The 25,472-nt window shown below is 39.1% G+C and overlaps 1 protein-coding gene across 2 annotated transcripts in view; it reads left to right on the top strand.

Annotated features, from left to right (window-relative positions):
• ambra1a (autophagy/beclin-1 regulator 1a) overlaps positions 1 to 25,472 on the top strand; it is a 90,711-nt gene that overhangs the window by 33,790 nt on the left and 31,449 nt on the right. For both annotated transcript variants that reach the window (XM_055206726.2, XM_055206727.2), the window contains exons 11-13: positions 532 to 642; positions 19,168 to 19,356; positions 21,272 to 21,426. In XM_055206726.2, the coding sequence (XP_055062701.2) occupies positions 532 to 642; positions 19,168 to 19,356; positions 21,272 to 21,426 (455 nt within the window). The remainder of the gene's footprint in view (positions 1 to 531; positions 643 to 19,167; positions 19,357 to 21,271; positions 21,427 to 25,472) is intronic.

Genomic DNA, 25,472 nt, shown 5'->3' with positions numbered 1-25,472 from the left:
GTAATTATGGTGACAGGGCTGAACGTTAAAGACGACAGCCCGGCATCACCTTGTTTACCTCAGAGAAGAGTGATGTTGCAGACAGAGACCTGTATTAAATTTAATGCTCTGTGCTTTGTCTGATTTGCTAAGTGCATAGTGACCAATAGATTTTATTTTACCTTTATGGAAGTTGTGCTTGTTCAAAATAAAGTCATTGACAAAATGATAAAAACTACAAACTAGGATTGCTATTGTTTAGACAACACGCACAAGAATATTTGCAGATTTGTTTACTGTGGAAAGTTTAATAATTTGTATATTTTTATAATGATGTCTAAACTAGTGTTAGTTTGCGGGTTGCACTTTGAGACCCCTGTAAACCACAACACAATGTAAAAAGCTTGCATTAATGAGAAATGCATTAATACTGTAATCTGCTATTGTGGTCTGATATACTGCAAGGATATAAGTGCATTGTATTTATAGAAATATTGACTAGTTGTCAAGTTGTAATGTGACTAACCTTTTCAGTTGTTTTATTCTTTAAAGGTGCTGTAATCGGGGATGGTCAGTCTGCAGTAGCCAGCAACATCGCTAAAACAAACTATCGGCTGCAGTGGTGGGACTTTACCAAGTTCGAACTACCTGAGATCAGTAATGGTGAGTGGTTGAGTATTAAGGCTTTTAATATCTTACAGGTAGTCACGTTACTGTTGCAGGGTTCCCACGGGTCCTTGAAGTCCTTGAAAGTGTGTGAATCTGGGGGGATTCAAGGCCCTGGGAAGTTCTTGAAAATATACATACATAGATACAGGTCATTGAAAGTGCTTGAATCTATTTTATGAGAGAAGTTTTCTGGAAAAAAATCCATATAATTCCCTGTGTAGTAGCACAGTGGTTCTCAAACTTTTTCCCGCGGTGCATTCCTTCGCGGCCCCCCCCAAAGAAAATTTATGACAAAAACTGTTCTAAAATTTAACATTTTAATTAAACAAAACATATTAAGTTATACAAAGTAGTGCTGTTGGTTAGTAGCCTTATTTTTTTTAGATTTATTTAATTACACAGAATTCATGATAAATGAATGTATTTTATAAAATGTCATAAAACTGGGGCCCCCCTGGCACCATCTCGCGACCCCCCTGGGGGCACCGGACCCCAGTTTGAGAACCACTGGTGTAGCATAATATCATAAAAATGTTAGACTTTTTAAGCCCACATGCTAAAATAACTTCTGTATGCGAATGTTGATTCATACCCAAATGCTTTTTTGCATAGTTGTTTTTGACACATGAAAATGTCTCGGATTACGTATGTAACTGTTGTTTCCTGAGAAGGGAACGAGGCGCCATACTTCCTGCGTCCCTGTAACACCGTCTTTGGCAATATTTCAGACAGCTATATACTTCCTGGCTCCCGCATCACTCTGTCTTTGTCGTTAAGCCTCACCATTGGTTGAATTTAATATACACATTCAGACGCACTTACCACTGGAGGCGTGTCTCCTCAGTGACGCAGCTCGAGTTCCCTCGAAAGGGAACTGTAACAATGTATCTTAAAAGGTAACACAATGTAGCTCTCACTTAAAATGTGTCCCCACATTTAGTCCTTGAATTTGAGGGTATTGCACCTGGAAAGTCTTTGAAAGGATTTGAAGTTAACTAAGGTGTGGGAACCCAGAAATGTTTCACCCCAAAATATTAAATGATTCTGTCATCATTTACTCTCACTCTCATGGCATTTGGAGCTTACAAAATTCCGTTGTACGGAAAAGTGTGAGGAAATGATGATAGAATGTTGAGTGAACTATTACTTTTGTATTTGCCATGGACCCATTCACCCGGTCAGAAACACAAAATGCTTCAATACCCCACAACGTTAAGGGAGTTGTAGTGAGGGAAGAGTAACTGTTGAGAGAGAGAGCGAGAACACATCGAGCGCAAGAGTTCAGCTGATGGAGGGGAGATGCCATGGACAGAAGAGGAAATTGGCCACATGTTAGAGCCATTTTCTTTCCCCCGCCTCTCTCTTTCTTGCCATCTTTTGATGAGTGTTACTGGAAGCTCTTGGCGATTGCCCAAGGCTGATTACAAGATTGCAGAGTGATTCTTGTTATCTGTGCTTGATCTCACACCTGGCAGCACTTAGGTACTGACATCTGTTCAGCCTGTAAGAATCTTCAGTATCTCAGAAAACAAAGGTTTGCCTCCCTCAGGGCATGTACACTCGGGTAGATATACAGCAGAAAATGAGTGTTGTGAATAGAGCATGTGTGTTGAGGTGTGAAGGAAGGTAGGCTTTAAAAGTTAATCCTTATAAATTCAGCTTGACATTCCCCTTATCTCTTAGACCAGACTTACCAGTTATGTTGAGGATCTGTTGATGGATGAGGATTGAGGGTTTTACGTGTCAGTCCTGTCAAAGACCCAATAATTCTCACATGCACACATCTCCCACAGACATGGCAATAACAGCTGATAGGAGTCAAACTGCACTGGGGAAATAGTCTAAATTGCAACATGGAGGTTAGACAGAACAGATCAATGCATATTATACATGCGTAAGTACAGCCTACTGGTCTGGTTCAATCAGGTGGCTTTTGAGAGAACAGAGATTTTGGTAGAGATGTTCAAACACTCACCATTTTTAAAATCCCATTACTCTTGTTGCCTAGCAAAATCCCTGGCTTTACAGGATGTTGGGAGATTTTTGTAAGATGCTTGATGCCAAGTATACCCCAACAGCCCAAAGAAAATCGCTGTTGTTAAATCCTCAATCCTGCAATTCAGTGACAACGTCTTTGTGTTTGATATGCAGACGTAACTAAATATTTCTACTGTTGTTCTTCTGTTCCTGCATGAGAGGGGGGGGTCGGTTCAAAGGAATAGCCTGAGTAGCGATCCAAGGAATTTTCCAGTCAAATTTAAATAGTGGGGTCCCTTAATGATGCAGCAAAGGCAAACTACCTGTCATCTTTTGAGGAAGCTGTTATAAAGTTATAATTAATGCAAAATAATAATTTGCTAAATATACTCAAAATATAAATGTTTTTTTCTCACAAACGAATTGTTTTAAAGGTGCAGTATGTACATTTTAGTGGCATCTAGTGGTGAGGTTGCGAATTGCAACCAACGGCTCAGTCCACTGCTCACCTCTTGCTTTTAAAAACAAATAAGAGAATCTACGGTAGCCGCCACCAGTCAAACATGTCATCGTTGGAGACAACTTAGTAAAAAAATTTGTCCGTTAAGGGCTTCTGTAGAAAGATGGCTGCACAAAATGGCGGCTTCCATGTAAGTGGACCCTCTGTGTATGTAGATAAAACGTCTCATTCTAAGGCAATAAACACATAAGGGTTCATTATGAAAGGTCTTTATACACCCCTGATAATTTAGTTTTGTATATTATTTTGCATTTTTGTCAAGAGATCCTTCTAAAAATTACACACTGCACCTTTAAGTCATTTGGTTTATTGTGGGTGTACTTTTTGGAGCATTTAAACCCAGGCACTATTCACTGCTATAAGAAAGGTTAAGAAAAGCCTAGATATTTTTTAAAGGTGCAGTGTGAAGATTTTAGTGGCATCTAGCGGTGAGGTTATGAATTGCAACCAAAGGCTCAGTCCACAGCTCACCCCTCCCTTTCAAAGCAGATATAAGCACAGTAGCTGCCAAAGGACAAACGTATCATGAGACAACATAGTGACAAAATGTTCTCTGTAGAGCAGTTTGTCCATTTAGGGTTAATTTAAAAAAATGCAGACTTTCATGTTAGGGTGGTGTATGTGTACAGTAATGGCTTATTTTAAAGTAAAAAAACATAATGGTTCATTTTGTAAGGTCTTTATACACAACTGAAAACATAGTTATGTACATGTATATTGCATTTCTGTCAATAGATTCTCCTAAAATGTACACACTGACTGCACCTTTAATATAACTTTATTTGTGTTGAGTGTAAATTATGGGGAAATTGGTCTTGACAGTTTCAGTTGGATGTAATATCGAATTACATCAAAATTGTCTTAAAGGAATAGTTCACCCAAAAATGAAAATTCTGTCATCATTTACTCTAGGGCAGTGTTGAAAAAATTGATTCACCAATTCTGAATCGATTTTCATATTAATTTCTAAAGATCGATCCGTAACTCAGAGGATCGATTTAATAATTAATAACTTAAACTTGCTGTGTAATGGAATTAGGCTTGCCGCAATATTCGGTGATACGTGATAACCGGTGCTTCAGTCTCTCAGCGGTAAGATCACTTGCCCACCGTGACACCGCCTTTCACCATCGTTTTGATATTTTCTTGTAATTAAATCATTTTGTTCGTTAAAACAATGAACATGGTGGTCAGTAAGGTTAAGCAAGCGGTTGTTTTGAAAACTCCAGAAATGCAAATATTATCAATATGTTGCATAACTACAGTTTCAAAAACACATATCTAAATCTCAAAGATCAGATCGGATCGAATAGAATAATGATAATCGATTCAAGATCTTGAGAATCGAAATCGAATCGATCCTTGAAATTTGAATCGAAACCCAGCCCTAATTTACTCACCTTCATGTTGTTCTAAACCTATATGAGTTTTTTTTTATTTTGATGAACTCAAAAGAAGATATTTTGATAAATGATGGTAAGCACTCAGCTGCTGTAACCATTGACTTCCATAGTAGGAAAACCAATATTATAGAAGTATTGTGATAAATGATGATGAAGATATTTTGATTAATGATGGTAAGCACACTAGAGATGAAACAGTATTTACATCACTGTCATAGTGACCAAAATCACCACAATTATTGATATTATCATGGTTTTGTAAACAATTTTTAGAAATGTAAAAAAAGTACTGATGCAAATCAAATATAAAATAGATTTTAAATATAAGTGTATTTTGTTCACATAAACATCAAACAAATAACATTAATCATGGCACATTTACGTCGTGAGATAAATGTTCATCAGGTAAAACACAAGTAAATCAGATTTTCATACAAATGCAGTACAAATCAGCAATCATCTGTCCGCTTATAAGTACTACCAGCACCCCCGGGAACTTAAATGTCATTTTCGTCACTGCCCCTTTTTAGGGGAAAATAAACTAGACTTCCCAAAGACTTCTACAGAAAAAAGTAGCACAAAGCAACGTCCGTACACAGCTGGCTGGCATGAATAACTTAGATCACATAATTTAATGGAAAATGAATAGAAATCAGTATAAAGAAATATTAAGTTAACATGTACAACTAGATTTCCCTAAATTTGATTTTTTTTTTAATTGAAATTCAGTCAGTGAAGCACGGTCATCACTAACACATAGAGGCAGATGTGAATTTAATGTGTCTCACATCATTGCTTAAATTGGTTGATGCTGGACAGGGGTTTACTACCAGCACATTCGGGAACTTAAATGTCATTTTCGTCACCGCCCCTTTTTAGGGGAAAACAAACTAGACTTCCTATAGACTTCCATACAAAAAAGCGGCACAAAGCAACCTCCATATACAGCCGGCAGGCATGAATAACGTAAAAATTAAATCACATTTAACATGTCAAGGAATTATATGTCCACCCTGCCTGCAATAGAGCCTGAAAGATACATCCACAAACTTAATTTGGTCAATTTAAAAACATGTCCCTTCATTCTCCCAGCATCAAATTGGTGTAAGTTGACAACCCCACCCAGTGGTGTCTTACCCGGACATTTACTCATACCTCATCGACTCAACAGGGAAGCCAGTGAATGATTTTACTTTATATTTGAAAGTTAACATCTTTAAATGTGTATATATTATGTCTTCTTATTTAGTGTACTTAATAATAGTGCACTTTTCCGTCCAGCCATACAACTAGCCTGGCCTAGCTTTCGATAGCATCATACGTAATTTATGATATTTCCATAACAGCAAGATATGGATGATGATGGCAGGTAGCCTGAGCTAAGTAAGTAAGCGGCATGACACCTGCGCTCACAGCAATCGCGAAATAAACGGAGTAGAACGGAGCTTTGAACTCATCAGATCACATAATTTAATGGAAAATGAATAGAAATCTGTCTAAAGAAATATTAAGTAAACATGAACAACTACATTTCCCTAAATGTGAAAAAAAGTGAAGCACTGTCATCACAAACACAGAGAAGCAGATGTGAATTTAATGTGTTTGTCTTATGTCACTGCTTAAATTGGTTGATGCTGGACAGGGGTTTTCGAGCTGTAACACGATATAAAAACCATTAATCAGGTAATCTTTACATCTCTAAAGCACACAGTTGATGGTACTCATTAAATTCTGTTTTTTTTTCTTACTGTGGAAGTCAATGGTTACAATCATCTGTGTGCTTACCATCATTTATCAAAATATCTTTTTTGTGTTCTTTAGAGAATTTTCAATTTTGGGTAAAATATCCCATTAATTGTAGCCTAACGTTGTCATACTCAATTCTAGTCAGAATTTAAGTCTGATACGCTCCATTGGGCTGTGATTATGGGGCATGTTTCAACCGAACCAGGACAAAAAATGCCTCTGCACTCAATTAAATAGACCTACAACCAATCAGAGCAACCGAATGTGTGACTTATGTTGTGATGGCATCTTTATATAGCCCGCCCTGACAATTTGATTGGTCTGAACAGTTTTTGTTCGAGCATAGTTGCGCCACAACGGAGCGACTCCAGACCAAACTTCCCATCCTTAATTGTTGTGGGCGGGGCTAAGTTCGGCTGGCACCCAGGCTATATTAATTGGAGTTCTGAAGATAATAAAAAGGTTGTACAGGTGTAAAATGACATGAGGCTATTTCATGACAGAATTGTCTTTATTGGGGAAACTATCACATTATTTTTGAGTGAATTCCTTTAAATGCTTCTTGTGCTTTGAGGAGATCAATGGGAAGATTTTCATTAAAATTGAAACCAGTGGAATACCAATTCTAGTTACATTTTAATTAAGTTTTATCTCATTCAGAAGAATAAAGTCATCATTTGTTAGATGCACACAGCTTTAATGCTGATTTTTGTTTGGACCAGTTGATCAAAGACTTACTTGTTTCTAATTCGAGCAAGAAGTAAGCCAGCTGCTTTTAGATACATACAGATTCACAGTGATGTTCTTCATTTATGGTCAGAGTTCTCACATCTACAACAAACAGATGGAGCAGGCATGCCACAGCATGGCTGGAGCAAATGGGACACAGCTGCAGGAGGTAAAGCCTCACAGTGTCAGCCGAACAGCATAACTGACCTCCTGGTCAGAAACTCTCTCTTCATTAACCAGCAGGCCTCTGACGCTCCACAAAGACATGAGTGCATGTCAGTGTCCCTTCACAGCCAATATTCCCCCACCACTCTACATTGTATACTTCAGTCCTAAATGCAAGATAGCCATTATATGCATTATGGATGTAAAAGCTGACTTATTGATTTTACAGGTTCATATTATACAGCAGTCACAACAGTAGTACTTAAACAGCTCATGTTCAATGGGTGGAGGGTTTTTGTTCAAGAAAACACTTAAAATCAAAACGTTTCAATCAGACTAGTGTGGTTTGTTCGCTCCGTAGCTTTTAATTAAATTCAAGTACGATTAGGCTTTTGTGAACATGGGTGGCCTCTGTGATTATGTCGTTCTCCATAATTATTTTAATGCAGTCTGGTTTAATTGTTAGAAAAAGCATTAAATCTTCCTAGAATAGTTTTTGCACTACTTTAATTGTGTGATCTGTCTTATAAATAGCAGAATCTCTTATCTCATTAACAGTTATCTTATTACTGTTGTCTTGATATATTAATTAAGATAACGTTTTTGTTTTATACACAGAAATAGTCAATAAATGCTTTTGTTAGAAATCATGTGTGCTTGTAAAATATAGCCTGTCAGACTTTATTCTCGAAGATAACGATTATTTTTGATGGGACATGTTATGGATTTTTTGTCTCTTTATGAGGCGTAGTCTTATATGAGAGATGAAATCATTTTCTCTGTAGGTGCTTGAAGCTCTGTTTCTCTATCAAAATATGCTTGATGATAGAACGAAGTTGAGCAAATGAGAACAGTTATCTCCTTTTGATGACTACAATTTAGCTGGAGGTCTTTGACCTGCGATGTGAGGGTGGTGTCGGTTGTGCATTTTCATCCTTCATTAAACCTGCATGTCTCTTTATCTTTTACCTCTCAACCTGAGAAGAAAAATGTTGACCCAACTGCTTAATATCTACCATTTTAAAACATTGCTAGAAAGATTGCTTCTGAGCTTCTACCGGGTTCCCACGGGTTCTTGAAATCTTTGAAAGTTTGTGAATCTGGGGGAAATAATTCAAGGGGAAGTTTTTGAAAATATACATACATAGATACAGGTCATTGAAAGGGTTTGAATCTATTTTATGCAAGAAGTTTTCTGAAAAAAATCCATATTTTTCCTTGTGTGGTGTAGGATAATATCATAATATAATTTCTAGCCTTTTAAGCACACATGTTAAACTGTTCCCTTTAAATGCTTATATCTTCTGTATGTTGATTCATACCAAAATGTTTTTTGCATGGTTGTGTTTAACACATGAAAACATCTTGGGTTACGTATTTAACTGTTGTTCCCTGAGAAGGGAACGAGACACTGCGTCTCCCTTGCCATACTTCCTGCGTCCCTGTATCGCCATCTTATTTCAGATGGCGATATACTTCCTGGCTCCCGCGTTACCCTGTCTTTGTCGTTAAGCCTCCCCATTGGTTGAATTTGATATACACATTCAGACGCACTTACCCCTGGAAGCGTCCCCAAAGTGTCACCGTAGTGATGCAGCGCAAGTTCCCTCAAAAGGGAACTGTAACAACGTTTCTTAAAAGGTAACACGATGTAACCTTGCTCTCATTTGAAATGTGTTCCCACATTAAGTCCTTGAATTTGAGGGTATTGGACCTGGAAAGTCCTTGAAAGGTCCTTGAATTTGAAGATAACTAAGGTATGGGAACCCTGCTTCTAGAAGTACAGATTGTTTTAACAGCGAAAAATTGTTACAGTGGCAAGAAAAAGCATGGGAACCCCTAGGAATGAACTAGTTTTCTACAGTTATTTGCCATAAACTGTCATCTGATTCTCATCTAGGTCACAACAAACACAATGTGCATAAGCTGACAACACACAAATAATTCTAGGTTCTTGTGTCTTTTTGAAAACACCCATTAAACATTCACAGTGCTGGAGGAAAATATAAGTGAACCCTTGGATTTAATAGCTTATTGAACCTCCTTTGCCAGCAATTACTTCAAGCAAGCACTTTCAGTAGTTCTGAATCAGACCTGCACATCATTCAGAAGGAATTTTTACCCATTCACCTTTACAAAACCACTTCAACTCACACACAGTTGTAGGATGTCTGGTGTAAACCGCTCTCTTTAGGTCATTCAACCGCATCTCTATGAGGTTAAGGTCTAGGCTTTGACTACTCCAAATGGCACATTTTATTTTTCTTAAGCCGTCTGTGCTGGATTTACTCTGATGCTTAAGGTCAATGTCTTGCTGCATCAACCAACTTCTACTGAGCTTCAACTTGCGGCCAGCCACCCTGACATAAGGATATTTTGTTAAACTTTGGGATTCGTTTTTCCCTCGATCATGGCAAGTAGTCCAGGCCCTCAGGCAGCAAAGCCTGCCCAAATCATGATGTTCCCACCACCGTACTTCACGGTTGGGATGATGGTTTGGTGTTGGTAAGCTGTGCCCTTTTCGCGTTGTAGAATTTTTCCCAAACAATTCGACTTTTGTTTCATCAGTCCATAAAATATTGGGGTTTGCCAAGATGTTCTTTTGCAAACTTTAGGCTCACAGCAATGTTTTTCGGGAGAGCCTATTCAAAGACTTACTGTATGTATTAGGGGTGGCACAGTTCACAAAACCCTCGGTTCGGTTCGTATCACAGTTTTGTGGTCACGGTTCTCGGTTCAGTACGGTTCTTGTTGTTATTTTTTTCTTTTAATTTTTTAACACTCCAGAAATGTATTATCTTATTAATGTCTTAATTATCCACGTTTTAGGATAACTGTATTAAAAAGTTATATCATGTACTAATGCACAAACTGAATTTGACTTTAAGCACATTATTGGGACCATCTCTGAGGAAAGCCAGGCGAGATTTTGATACAGCAAGAGGGAAGACATTGATGATTTCAACATGCTTTTTATTTATTTGGCAAAAAATAGACTGTGTATCTACATGAACTTATGTGCCTTTTTAGCACACAAAGATAACTTGCATTTATCAAACTGCCAACTTCATTGTAGCTCTAAGATTTATCACTGAGAGGCTGCTTAAATATATGTGGACGAGAGAGAAACATAACGTTCACACCTGTAGTATTTAAATCCGTCTCTTTTGTCCACTTAAAAATAGCGCTGTTCACCGTATGTTCCCCGCAAAAGTCAGAAAAGACATAAAACAATTGTGTTCAGTACCTCAGATTAGATAAATGGGCGGAGAGAAGGCTGTCGCGTGTGGCTGTTCAAACACATTCAACCCATAGACTGCAGTTCTATCTATTGTTTGATTTCCGCTGTCATCATAGGTAAAAACATCCACACACCAAACTTATACGACGCTGGCGCATTCTCCAACTCTGGGCAGACTTGCCATTTCAACACGTAACATGACCTGCAGCACTCTATCCACACCAGTCACCTCTTCTTTCGCGCGAAAGGGACACGCTATCTGAGGTCACATACATTGCGCATGCCATGAACCGTCGAACCGTGCGACACACACACGCTCCGAACCGAGACAAGCGAACCGAACGGTTCGGATTTTTTTCATGAACCGTGCCATCCCTAGTACGTATGGTAGACTCATGAACAGAGATGTGTGCCAGTTCCAATTATGTCTTCAAGCCTTTAGCTGTTACTCGTGGGTTATTCTTTACTTCATTGAGTATTCTGTGTTTGTCCTTCTAGGAAGGGTAGCTACAGTATTAAAGGTCAACATTTATAGACAATTTCTGTAACTGTCGCCTAGGGCTGCATGACAAATCGCATGTGATTGTCATCTTGCATTATTACATCTTGCATCTCGTCAGTAAAGCCGGTTCTTTGATTAGTAATAAATCGCCATCAGCTGCTTTCAAATAGAGCAGCATTTACTACACAGAGCTGTAGTTCACTGACAAGAGGGGAAAGATTACATTCATAATCGGGGATGAATTGCTTGCTATTATGAATGTAATATTTCCCCTCTTGTAAGTGAACTACGGCTCTGTGTAGTAAATGCTGCTCCATCTGAAAGCAGCTGATGGTGATTTATTACTAATCTAGGAACCTTTCTAATCAACCTTTTTATTACTAATCAAGGCTTTACTGATGAGATGTGTGTGACAATTGCATGCAATTTATCGTGCAGCCTTACTGTCGACTGATGGATGTCTAAGCATTTGGAGATTGTTTTGTATCCCTTTTCAGCCTTATGGAGTGCAACAACTCTTGATCAGATATCTTTAGGGGTCGATCACACCAAAAGCGTTTATGGCAGTTGCATGCGCCTTTTTTATGAATGATATTCTAAGGGCAGGGAGCGTTTGCGCGCTGTTTATGTTCGCCGAGCGCCTTGCGTTTTTTTGCCGCCAGGCGCAGCACACACTTTTGAAAGAGTGCTGAGAGCGGAGAAGCGCCCGACATCATTTGCGTCTTTCCATTGTCCAATCAAATGAGGGAAGAGGCGGGCCTTACGTTGTGGTGAGGGAAGTTTACAGTTGCTTTGAAGAACCGGACTCCACTCGCTCTCTCTCTCCTGCGTGTTTGTGCACCTCTCACCCTCAAACAAGGTCAGAGCAAGCACCCTTTTTTTTAAAAGTTTCTGCTAATATGACAGTTAAAGGTATAGCGGAAGATTTCCGTTTCCGGGTGGATCATCAAGACTATTGGTCTTGGTCTATTCTGATTATATGTTGACATATAACCGTCGTACGTGCTCGCCTCTAGGTTCGCTTGCTGCACATGCACACTTTCCCGTGTATGTGTGTTGTGCTACGGTTTCAACCATTCATTGAAGCTCGCGTTCTCGCTGTGTTTTTTTTTTCAAAATGCCTGAGGGTCGCAAGAGAAAAAGTGTCTACGAATTGTATGACAAGAAGAGAAAGGACTATAAAGAAAGAAACAAGACCAGAATGTTTATGGGAGACTATTTCACACGCTGGCGTGAGCTAAAAGGACAGGTTGGGCTTCCCACGCGAAGTTTCTACTGGAAAGGTAAATTTTGTCATGCTATTTGGAGAATCCATTTAAAATCACTGCTAGTAAAAGTTGATGTAAGCTATGATTAGCGATGCTAGCCCTGGCACAAGTCACAAACTGCACAGACACGTTAAACATGCCGACAGAAACTTGTAAACAGAGCGAAGAGAAGAACTGAGCTCCTGCATGCTCTCTCTCTCTCTGTCTCGTGCACGCGTTTAACAGGCGTTCCCTCTCGGGAGTGTTGCGTGTGCATTTTTTTAAAAATATCGAGGGGCGGTTCTTTTAAATAATTCGGGAAAATCTTCCGCTATACCTTTAACAGCAAAAGAGCGCTCACGCTTCAATATTTGATTGACAAGACAGCTGACTCGGTGGTTGCTTAGCAATATAAAAAGCCACGTCACTCTGCTCTTTTTTTTAAAAAAAGAGCGTTTCCAAGTGTTTAAAGCGCTGGTGTGATTAGCCCCTTAGAGTGGTCAATTTTCAAGGCATGGTTCATAAGAGCTGAAGTTTCTGAAGGACAGCCATCTTAAAATGTTTGAGTGTCTTATTATTAATCAAAGTAGCACTAAACCACACCTTTAAACTCATTTTTATTAATTGGACTCCAGTTTGCCAGCTTCTGACACAAATTAGCTTTCATTAAAATAATTAGTCTATGGGTTCACATTATTTTCCTTCAGCACTGTGAATGTTTTATGGGTTTTTTCAAAAAAAAAAAAAAACCCACAAGAAAGTAGATTTATTTGTGTGTTGTCAACTTATGCACACTGTTGTTATGACCTAGATGAGGATCAGATCACATTTTATGGCAAATCACTGTAGAAAACCAGTTCATTATTAGGGCTTCACATACTTTTTCTTGCCATTGTATAGTATTTTAAGTTTGTGTGTCATTTTATCCATCTGTGTTTAGCTTGTTTAACTGACTTGCATGTACTGTCCATGCAGAATCCAGTTATGAGATTTTTCAGAGACGTAAATCTAAGAGTAAGTGTTATTTGGGGAATTTCATTTACCAGCAGAGACATTGGATAGATCCTCCTCATAAAGCTACAGTGCCTCTCAAAGCTCGTATTGGGGAATCGTTTATATCAGCCTTGCACAAAGCCAATAATGTCAGCACTGAGCTAGGGATTATAAATCAATGTAATTGTTACTGATTTATCATTTCAATAGCAACCTTCTCATTAATACGTAATTATGAATGGGCCAGTTGTTCTTGATGTGTTTGTAGGTAGAAATGGGGTTTCAGCAGAAGGCTGTGTTATAAATACAACTCTCTTTTTATTCAGATTCAGCTCTTCTTCTGTGTTCTAGCTTGTTACAAATGAAATCATCAGCCCGGTGTACTTTTTGTTGTATATAAAGATCACAACAGATGACCAAAGATGTTTCCAAGTTACTGAAATCAAATACATGTCTTACTTGCCTTAGAGTAAAATCACTGACTGCTGAGATCTGTTGTCTTAAACTTGGAGAGCAGCAGAAACTGGCTGTATTTTATCAGGAGAACCGAGTCATCAGTTAAGTCAAATGAATAATTTCGAGTCGATTTGAATGAAATTCTTTTAAAAATGCATATAGACATCTCTACAGTTTTCCCTTCCCTCTGCCGAATTTATTGAATTTCTTTTCATGTGTGTTTTGCTTTGCTCTCATATGGTTCTTATACTGTAAATTATACTTTATATAAGGGTTTCTGTCTACGATTGTGACGTTCGGGAAGAAAAATCCCCAGTAAAGTTCTGTCACTGCAGGGCTGATTGTGGTGTTAAGGTATGTTTTATGTTTCTGTAAAATCCAGCAGCTGAAAAGCATTTTTCATGGGCATACAACTCTAGATTTTAGCGACACATTCATAAGTATACATACACATGAATCACATCCTCCTCTAGCCTATGAATATTCAGTTTTACTGATAAATGATGAAGAGGTTTTTATGTAAAATCCATCAACATTTTGAATATGCTGACGGCTGTGAAGGAAATAATATATGCTGTCTATATCAGGCTCGTAGTGCAAGATGCTAGCAGAAGCGGCTTCATTAAATTATTGCCGCAATAGCGTGTGTACATTTAATAAAAACGAAAAGCATATTTTTACTGTCTTATCTACGTTAGCCAATATCGGGATGCTAGTGGTGCACTGGGAAAACAGCTTTATAGAAGAAAGCATAAAATGCAGGCTTTGTTGTTTTATATGAAACACTGTTGTTGCCATGTAGCATAAGCCTGCATAATTGATGATTTGGCAAATCATACAATAAATCATGAATGCATTTATCTTTAGTTTTGTGTTAGTTTTGTTTTATTTTCACTCAGCACTTTGTTAGTTTACATCCTCTAATGTATTTATGCTTGTGTTCGCTTTTCTAATGTTTGTGTGCTTGTGTGATACTAATAGGCACTTAAGTTGACATCAGTTGTCCTTTGTTCATGAGCGTGTTTGTTATAGTAACTACTACTCTGAAATCTGAAGGCCTCTTGTGTGTGTGTGTGTGTGTAAGAAAGAGACAAGTTTTGTGTGTCCAGGAATGTTTTCGTACTCGTTCGACCTTGAAACTGGGTTATTTTGGTAAGTTGTTTTCCAGAGGCGTGTTAATCCACTCTTTCTTTACATCTCTTTTCATTCCTGTCTCTCATTCTTGCTTGTTCTGTGTTTCTGGGACAAACACGAGAGACAGCATCTTAACATTCATCTTTTGCCTCAAGTCATTCTCAGGAAATCCCATCACTAATTTCTTGCGTCTGTTAAATGCTTGTTGACAATGTGCTGCAGTGTTAAACATAGACATCATGGCCTTGCATTTGACCGGGTGAATCACTGAGGATAAATCCAGTCTGGGCTCAGTGCTCATTGGATCGGCTAATGGAACGGATCCAGTGTAAATGGAACGGATTCTCTGTTCACAGCTGCTGGAGTCCAGAGCGTTATGTTTATCAGTCATGGTACATTCAAACGGAGCGTAAGCGTTAATGCTTCCCATTCACTTTTATTGGCTGACGTCATGTGTTGCGGTAATGTATTATGGATCCGTCTGCGCTACGTAAATGCCGTTGCTCGCAGCAAAAGTTGAACATTTCTCAACTTTTCAAGCGGCAACACGTGCGTCAGCCAATCAGATCGCCTTATGCAAATATACTAGGCAGAGCCAGCCAATTATGTTTATGGAAGACCGGAGCATGTGTTGCGGCCACTGTGATTAGCTGTTGGCCACGCTTCAGACAAGCCTTCCGTCAAGCGTTAACGCTTTCGCCTCGTCTGAACCGTCACACGGGGCGTAAGCGTCAAAGCTTCCCATTCACTTTTTAAGGGTGACGTCATGCGTTGCCGAACTGAATTGTGGATCCATCGGCGCCGCGTCAGTGCCGTTGCTCGCAGCAGAAGTTGAACATTTTTTTACTTTTCAAGCGACAACGCGTGCGTCAGCCAATCAGATCGCCTTATGCAAATAACCTAGGCAGAGCCAGCCAATTACGTTTATGGAAGACTGGATCATGTTACAGTTACTTCCGTCAAGCGTTAATGCTTTCGCCCTGTGTGAATGTACCGTCAGTGCTTACCACAAACCCAATATTTTGTAGAAAATATCAAAAACACAATATTAAAACACTCCTTCGCTTCTAAAGCCAGGACGTCCCTCGAAGCACCACTGGAATAGCCGTCACTTTAGACCAGCAAATCCATTACTCACATCCTGTAGGGATCTTTGTCTGCTTCAAGCCGAGAGCCACTTATCCATCTTCAGTACTAGCGTGGGTCCGACTCCCCCAGTTACACAACCTGCTCCTGTGACCCTCTTCTCTGTTTGTACTGTAAGGAAGAGGTCTTAATTTCAATTAGCCTTCATCATAGCTATAGGCAGGCTAGATTATATTTTATTTGTTTTTTGCACTTTATTAGTCTGTACTGTCAGTAAGCATACAAGTGGATTTTGCTTTTGGTAGTAGGGAAAATATTTGGGTGATGGATGAAATGCATTGTGTTGTTTATTTTCACAGCTGTGTATACACGGTGTGTTTATTACATAACTGTCTGTGAATATTTGATCTGATCATGATTTTTATAATTAGCTGAAAATGGTATGCACATGCATCACCATTGTAATAAAAGGATAATTTTAGGTAATCTTGTTATAATAGTTTTACTCTTGAAATATTTAGTATAATAAATAGTTCATAGCTTTAAATATTTAGTGTTAACATTTTTAGTAGCTATTATGTCATACATTTAATTTAGTGTAAATTCATAAATGACCTTTTAGGTAACAAATAATGAAATAATAGCTGTGATGTGAATGATGAACCCTCCTAGCCATGTGATTTCTGCTAGGTCCAGTACACACTTGTATTGTAGCAGACAGGTACTCATGCACATTCAGGACCGTAAATGATCACATTGATCACTTTATTGTTGCTCTATCACAAACTGATTTCCCTCTTCCTCCTTTCTGGCTTCTGCTGGCCTGAGGAGACATTAGTGATGGTGGATGGATGTGTTTGTGTGTATGAATGTTGAGTGAAATGCAGGTCCTGCGAGGCATCATCATCATCACTGCAGTGAATTGCTGCCCGGTTTAATTAGCACACTCTTGCTTAAATCTCCCATTTTCTGCTCTCAGGTGCTTTTGACCTCCCTCTATGAACACACGCACGCAGATAAACACACACCGGGTGATTAAAGCAAATCCATCTTTCTAAATGCCCATAATGACTTGCAGTCACCTGCCAGGACTCACCTGCTCCTGTTTAGATTGCGAATTGTTTTTTTTTTCTGAGCCATTCGCACGGTTGCTCGCTCGCACGCTCTCCAGCGAATTGACAAACACTTTAATCACGCACTCAGATCCGAAATCACAAACAGCCCTTAATTTCGGCTCCCACACACCTGATGCTTTATTCAGAGACCTCTGCTAGTGACAGACGTTGATGCATGAGACCAGAGCGTTCTGTTATTGTTTTCCTTTAATAAGTCGCTTCATCTGAAGCATTGTTTTGTGTCAGATGCCTCACCGTACAGATTTGTTTGTGTTGTGATAGGCATGTATTTGTGTTGGGAAATGGCTTGGATGCAGATTGCCATGGAAACAGTAAAGGATTGTTATGTGCATAACAGCAAATGAAAACAGAAATCTAAATTAATCGCCGCGTTGATGTGTGATTTTCAGAGCAAAAACATCATCATCAATCTCTCGCTGCCTCCTGCTCCGCAGAATGGTACAGTAGTACTAGATGTTGTTTATGTATATGTGCGCGTCTAAGGTTTATGTGGTGTGCTGAAATGAGAAGGGTACATACAGTCATCTCTCTTTCTGTTGCCACTCTGTTTTCTTATTCATTAGTGTGGGCTGAACAGATGTGGCTGTCTGTTAGTCGCTAAATCACTTTTATTGCGACTCAACTCGCTGCGATTCTGCGGCTTTTGCTAATTTAGCAAAAAGATGCTTACACAAAGTACCGTGATACGACTTGTGCACAAATAGAATTTCGGATGTGAAAGAGAAAAATTGGCAGATGCAAAGGCTGGCACGACAATCAGTTGTTGGCAGTTTTTACTAGCATATACTTATTTCCGCTTGAGAATGCAAAGTTTATTGTATAGCACACTGTAAAAATTATATCGTATAACAATTTTAACTTGTTTTTCTAAGTTATGTAAACTTATCACAAGTCAAAACTTAAAGTTAGTTTAATTGACTTGCATATTTACTGTAAGTTGTTTAAATCTTATGCTGCATTTTTATAGTGCAGATAAAATGCAGTGAAGACAAACTCTTGATTTTTAAAATCCTTATGACATAATGTTGATGATAACCTTATGATAACAATAACACAATAACATGTACACCTAAAGGATTATTAGGAACACCTGTTCATTTTTTTCATTAATGCAATTATCTAATCAACCAATCACAAGGCAGTTGCTTCAATGCATTTAGGGGTGTGGTACTGGTCAAGACAATCTCCTGAACTCCAAACTGAATGTCGGAATGGGAAAGAAAGGTGATTTAAGCTATTTTTAGCGTGACGTGGTTGTTGGTTTCAGACGGGCCGATCTGAGTATTTTGCAATCTGCTCAATTACTGGGATTTTCACGCACAACCATTTCTAGAGTTTACTAGGAATGGGGTGAAAAGGGAAAAACATCCAGTACGCACAACCTTGAGGCGGATGGGCTACAACAGCAGAAGACCCCACCGGTTACCACTCATCTCCACTACAAATAGGAAAAAGAGGCTACAGTTTGCACAAGCTCACCAAAATTGGACAGTTGAAGACTGGAAAAATGTTGCCTGGTCTGATGAGTCTCGATTTCTGTTGAGACATTCAGATGGTAGAGTCCGAATTTGGCGTAAACAGAATGAGAACATGGATCCATCATGCCTTGTTACCACTGTGCAGGTTGGTGGTTGTGGTGTAATGATGTGGGAGATGTTTTCTTGGCACACTTTAGGCCCCTTAGTTCCAATTGGGCATCGTTTAAATGCCACGGCCTACCTGAGCATTGTTTCTGACCATGTCCATCCCTTTATGACCACCATGTACCCATCCTCTGATGGTTACTTCCAGCAGGATAATGCACCATGTCACAAAGCTCGAATCATTTCAGATTGGTTTCTTGAACATGACAATGAGTTCACTGTACTAAAATGGCCCCCACAGTCACCAGATCTCAAGCTAATAGAGCATCTTTGGGATGTGGTGGAATGGGAGCTTCGTGCCCTGGATGTGCATCCCACAAATCTTCATTAACTGCAAGATGCTATCCTATCAATATGGGCCAACATTTCTAAAGAATGCTTTCAGCACTTTGTTGAATCAATGCCACGTAGAATTAAGGCAGTTCTGTAGGGGTCAAACACAGTATTTGTATGGTGTTCTTAATAATTGTTTATTTTGTCATAATTCTGATGTGGTGCATGCGATTAATTTATGATTATTATTTATATTTTTCTATTTCAGCATCTGTAAACGTGTTGGTGCCCAAATGTAAGATCTATAACGACGCAAGCTGTGATATCTCGGCAGACGGGCTGTTGCTGGCCGTCTTTATTCCCGGCAGGCCAAGAGGTTTTCCCGATGAGGGCATCTTGGCCGTCTACTCTCTTGCTCCGCACAACCTTGGAGAGATGCTTTACACAAAGCGATTCGGTGAGTGACCCCGAGTCAGAAACTACTCGACTTCGACAAGTTAGCTCGCAAACATCATTGACCTCCCCATGTCAGCTAGGTTTTAATGCACTGATTGAACCATCACAGCAAAATTATTTTAAACTTGTGCTTAATTAAACTGCATGTGTTGCGCTCTCTCACTTTCCTTATAATTGGCCGAACAGACAGCAATGATGAAGCTCTTTTAGAGGCAGTTTTAATTAGATAGTCCCCATTTAAAAGCCAAATTAGGGCAGCACTGAGACCAGGCTGCTAATGGGAACCAGTGAGGAGCTCAGTATGAGCTCTGCTTGTTTTAGATTAAAGTGATTTGAAATGCTTTTCCTGCGGGTCATCGCTGTCAGCTGTATAGGTCTCTGGGAACTATTATTCGTCCTATTCAGTAACAGCAGATTAATGAGAGCAATCAATCCAAATCTTCAATACTAAACTGCACGAACACATTTCCATCACCAGCAGTCTTTAGTTCTTTCGCTCCCATACGTGTCAAGCGAAGATGATTTCTAAAGCTAAATAGCTGCGAAATTTAATTAGGTTTAGAATGAAAAATGATATTAGTTATAATTGCCGCCTGAGCAGGTCTAGGTGCGAACTTTGCTAATTTCATGCTTTAATAAAATGGACTTACAAGCTTTCAAAACTAGTTATAGCATTTAAAGCAATTAAAAACTGACAAAAATAAATCTTTAAGATGTAAAATATATTTTCTGGATTTTTCCAGACTATAAGTTACACTTTTTCACAGTTTGGCGGGTACCGGAACTTTTAGTCAGGTGCGACTTATACGTCAAAATTATTTAATATGAACCGAGAGAAACCATTACTGTCTACAGCCGTGAGAGTCCACTCTATGCTGCTCCTGTATTTATCTAATTCAATGGATTCAGTGATGTGGAATAACTTTGGGACCTTTTTAAACTTGATTTGGCTTGTCGTGTTAATTTAGCCTATTCAGCCTTCCAGGTATGTTCTGTATGGTATTGTGTATCGTGTAAATAACTGTTAATGGGACTTATACTCCAGAGCGACTTATAGTCTGGAAAATACAGTACTTTTTCTCATTAGGCCGAAAGTATGACTTGTTTTTGTCTGGAGCTCTGTCAGCTGTGCATACCAACAGTGTATGGGGCTGTTTACACTTGGTATTAAGATGTGTTTTCGTCGATCGGATCACAAGTGGACTAGAGAGACACATCACGTTTACACCTGGTATTTAAATCCATCTCTTTTGTCCACTTTCGACTGCTTCTGTCCTGAATACTGTGATGGGGTGGTCTGTGAGACGGTGGGCGAGTCTCTCTGCTGTCATTCAAACGCGAGCGGGAGTAATAACGAGTTTATGGACGCAAACTAATATTACGTCAGAGTCCACTGCTTGTTTAGCAAGTAAACATGCTGCACAGGGTTTTGTACATGTATATATTAGAGCTTTCTCTGAATTTTCAGCTCAATTGATGAAATAGGATCGCGCAACTTTCACACACTTTCAAAAGTGAAACTGCAGAGATCAGCCGCTTTAGTTTTATCAATGAAAGGCTAAAAATAGCGCTGTTCACCGTGTGTTTGCGCCAGAAGTCAGAAAAGACGTAAAACATTGTATTTAGTATCTCAGATTAGATAAATGGGCGGAGAGAAGGCGGTCGCGTGTGGCTGTTCGAACACATTCAACCACATGTGCGTTTACAATACAAAAAACATCCGATCAAAATGGCTTTCGACTACCTCTGAATGTGGTTGAAAGTGGTCGAAAGTGGACGCGTTCAAAAGGTTTTGAACACCCTTTACACCTGGCATTAACGTCGTCCACTTGTGATCCGATCGATGAAGGCACATGTTGGTGCCAAGTGTAAACAGCCTCTATGTGTGTGTGTGTGTGTATTTATGTTTGTCACAGGCCCGAATGCTATCTCTGTTAGTTTGTCTCCGATGGGGCGTTACGTGATGGTGGGTCTGGCTTCTCACCGTATCCTACTTCATCCAATCACTGATCACATACTGGCACAGGTTTTCAGATTGCAGCAACCCCACGGAGGAGAGACATCCATGAAGGTATGTCACTAATATTTTAGCAGATTAAATATAAGAACCATTGTGTTCAGGGAGGCATTGGTTCAAATCTATATCTTGATCCTATTTCTCTGAAAGTTTTCTCTGTAATAAAAAATGGAAAATAAATATAAAGGCGAAAGTGAACACAAAAAGCTTCTTTCTATAAATGAAAGTACCACGTCATCTTTTCTAAGTAAACATTTTTCATATTTTATTTGAATAACACTTTCCAAAGCACTTTCAAAAGTGAAGACTTCAGACAGTCCACAAGAACCGTTTAGCAACTTCTTTCATAAAGTTTGATTATTGTGAGGTAGTGGTCTGCCCTATGTAGATCAGCTCTATGTACTCTCTACAGCAGAGGGGGGAGCCTTGGGTTTAGAAAAGCCTTTGAGTAGGAGCCTGACCTAGATACGCTTTCTTACAAATAGACTGAGAAAGAGAAATGGGGAAAACAGTGTATTTGTATGGAGCGAATTGCAGAAATGGAAATATCTACACGGCTGACTTTTGTTTTCGTAAGCTGTGTTCATGGTAGGATTCCGAACATGGATTAATTTGAGAGCAATGGAGCAGGAAGGCTTCGTTTTTATGCTTGTTTAGTCTCTAAACATACCACAACACCAAATCTGGCTCTACAGAGGATGGAAAGCCTTGCATTCAGCTGTTATTTGTATTTTCATAGGCTTTTGTGGGCAATTCAACATTGTTGCCTTCTGTCTCTGTGTGTTTCGTGCTTAGTTTAATACATATAATGAATATACTGGATCGTCTTAATCAGGCCAGTCACCTCGGTGCGATTCTTTGTGTCTTTGTGTTTATCAGAAAGTGTGGTGATCTTGAAGGGAGTTTGAATCCTTGTTAGTGTCTTCTGGAGTTAAACCCCCACATGCATTCACTCTCTCTTAATGGCACTCTCAGAGACAGTCTCTCAGCTCTAATGGTTATTGTATATCAGTACTAGAGGTGATGTAATGAAGTGGGCAGTGCACTAGGGTTATGTGAGATAATGAGGTGTCTGTAAGACCCACAGGCCTGTCCTCTGACTGTCAGCCTGTCTCACGCACGTGATACTAACATGAGACTTCACTTCATGGAAATTTTTCGATCTGTGGACTCCTATGGGTTTTGTTCTCTTATTGCATCATTGAAGGCAGTTCACACATCAGACTCATTTGAAGTTTCAAGAAAGTTAAGTGCTGTTGTAGAGCACCAACAAAGTATGAGTGCCCAGCAAACTGTAATTTACATTTTATGCTGTAGCAGGAGGAAAAGGAAAGTGTACACTCCAAATTTTGTTTATGACAGAGCTCCAGAATCGCCTATGCATGTGGACCTGTATTATTGCTTTCCTCAAATTAACTGGCAAATGCAGAGCTTGTATTATGTATGCAGGTTTTTGTATGCAAGATAAAGCTGTTTATTTGGAGCCATTTTCATTGAAACATTATTAATTTGCCAGCATCAGTCAAATTGGTCACTTCACATATTCATCTAGCTAAAAATAGCTCATGTGAACCTATTTACCTCCACTGTCCGAAAAAAGGTACAAAACTGTCAAAGGTTCACTATGGGTATCACACATTGAAATGTTGTACCTTTTGGGGTACAATAAGGGTGTTTTCACATCTGTAGTTTGGTTCATTTGGTCTGGACAAAAGCAAAAATTATACATTGTAACTTTTTAGCAGTTTTGGTTCCTTTTCACACCACATTGATTGCTCTGATCCGCACCAGTTGAACCGAACCAAAATTCAGTAACGTGATAAGATCCGCACCACTCATTGGCCACATGTATTTGAACGTATTTCCTAAACTGCTTCTCGATTGGTCAGAATCAACATCCGCGAAATTCCAACGGTACCCCGGAAGTAAACAAAAAGAAGGAAAATACAGCAGACACCATGGACAGATGGCTACGCGCTGTAATTATGTCTGTGGTTGTTATACATAGTTTGTATACAGCACTAGACAAACCGTTCATTTTCAGAATGAATCGCAGATGCGGCTTGAAAACAATGTTTTAAAGCACTACAAACGGCGAAGACACCAAATTTCTCCAGGTAACTGTCAACTAACACTTCCTCATTCGATAATGCACTGCGCAGCTGACTATGGCAGCTGGTCCAAAATGCGCAGTACTTTTGCAGTTAGGCGGTTAGATCTCGGATCTTGTTCTCACCACAAACTAACCGCTCTAGAGTTAGTTTGAAAGCGTACCGAGACCACCTTGAAGAGGTGTTGTTTGGTCCGCTTTTGGTGTGCACAAGAGTTTGATTGCTGCATTCTCACCTGCCCAAACGAACCGCACCAACTGAGCAATCCAACTCTGGTACGATTCAACCGAACTAAACAAGGCAGTTGTGAAAGCACCCTAACTGTATCGTTAAAGATACACAATAGATACTGAAGGTACAAAAAGGAACCCAAAAAGGAACAATATTGTATTATGTTTGTATTAGGGGTGTTACGGTTCACAAAACTCACGTTTCGGATCACATTACGGTTTATCAGGCATGAATCGGATAATTTTTCGGATCAGCAAAAAAGGGGTGAAAAAATCTAATAACAAATAAAGAAATTCCAATCCTTGTTAGTGTCTTCTGTAGCATTAGTTACAGAAACCAAATCAAATGAATAATAACAAAGCCTTTATTGTATAAATTAAATAGCAGAAGCTGCAGAAGTGATCTTCTCTTTGTCTTGGGTTGTTTGATTAACATTAATGACACAGACTTGAGGTTACTGTCTCTTTAAGATAAGCTTGGACCTGGTTTTTGACTCTAATCTGTACATAAACTTAAGACATAAACAAATGTTTTTATTAGAAAAAGAATACTGTGGATATCATTTTGTTTGTTTGCGCCCTGTCAAGAACAGAAAGATTTTATGTTCGCTTGCTTTCTTAAACGCGTCTCTCCGTGTGTCCACTTTTGAGTGCCCTTAAACACGCACGCGAACACAGATGGAGGGGGAATTCCAAACAGCGCAGCATAAACGGTCGCTTCACATAAAACCGTTACGTTGTTTTTCATTGCTCTATTTGCCAAATGTATTTTAATAGACAACATTATGAGACACAGAAGCACATCTCTCTCTAAAATTTAGACAATCAAGAGTTCTGATCTTTGACGGGATGAGCACATCAGACTGGAGCTGAACCGGACACATTCAAAGGCATGTGCATCTGTGCATACAGAAAGCTGCTCACTTTAGCATGTTTTAAGTGTTAATTGTTTAAAATCATTTAAATGTTACATATGCAAGGCTTTGAAACGTCCAAATGTTCATATTTTCCCTATTTAAATTTGCGTATTAATCATGCGAGCCAAACCGTGGGTCATGTTCTGTACAGATTACGGATCAACTGCGATCTGTCACAGCACTGTTTAGTATACGTGCAAAGGTACACTGTCAAAAATAAAGGTACGAGGCTGTCACTGGGGCAGTACCCTTTGGAAAAGGTCCTAATATGTACCATTTAGGTACAAATATGTACCTTTAAAGGTACATTTTGGCAGTTCAAAGTACTAATATGCCCTCTTTGGGTACAAAGGTGTACCTTTTTGAAAGGGTACTGTCCCAGTGACAACTATTGTACCTTTATTTCTGAGAGTGTACAAAACAAAATCTTAGGGCAGTGGTTCTTAAACTTTTCCGGTGCCCCTGTGTATGGTGTATCCCTTCATGGCCCCCCAAAGAAAATTTATGACACAGAATATTCCAAAACTTAATATATTTTTTCGCGGCCCCCCGAAAGAAAATTTATGACAAAAACAGTTTTAAAATGTAATATTTTAATTAAACAAAACCTAGTAGTGCTGTTGGTTATGGCTTATTATTTTTTAGGTTTAATTACACACAATTCATGATAAATGAATGCATTTTATAAAATGTCATAAAACTGGGGCCCCCCTGGCACCATCTCACGGGCCCCCAGTTTGAAAACCACTGCCTTAGGGTACCATCCCAGCGACAAGTTTTGTACCTTTTTCTGACAGTGTGGATATGTCTGAATATGCAACAGTATGAAAAGCTTTGATTAT

The sequence above is a fragment of the Misgurnus anguillicaudatus genome, chromosome 21 (assembly GCF_027580225.2).
Source record: "Misgurnus anguillicaudatus chromosome 21, ASM2758022v2, whole genome shotgun sequence".
NCBI classification, from domain to species: Eukaryota; Metazoa; Chordata; class Actinopteri; order Cypriniformes; family Cobitidae; genus Misgurnus; species Misgurnus anguillicaudatus.
This window is presented reverse-complemented; position numbering and strand designations above follow the sequence as displayed.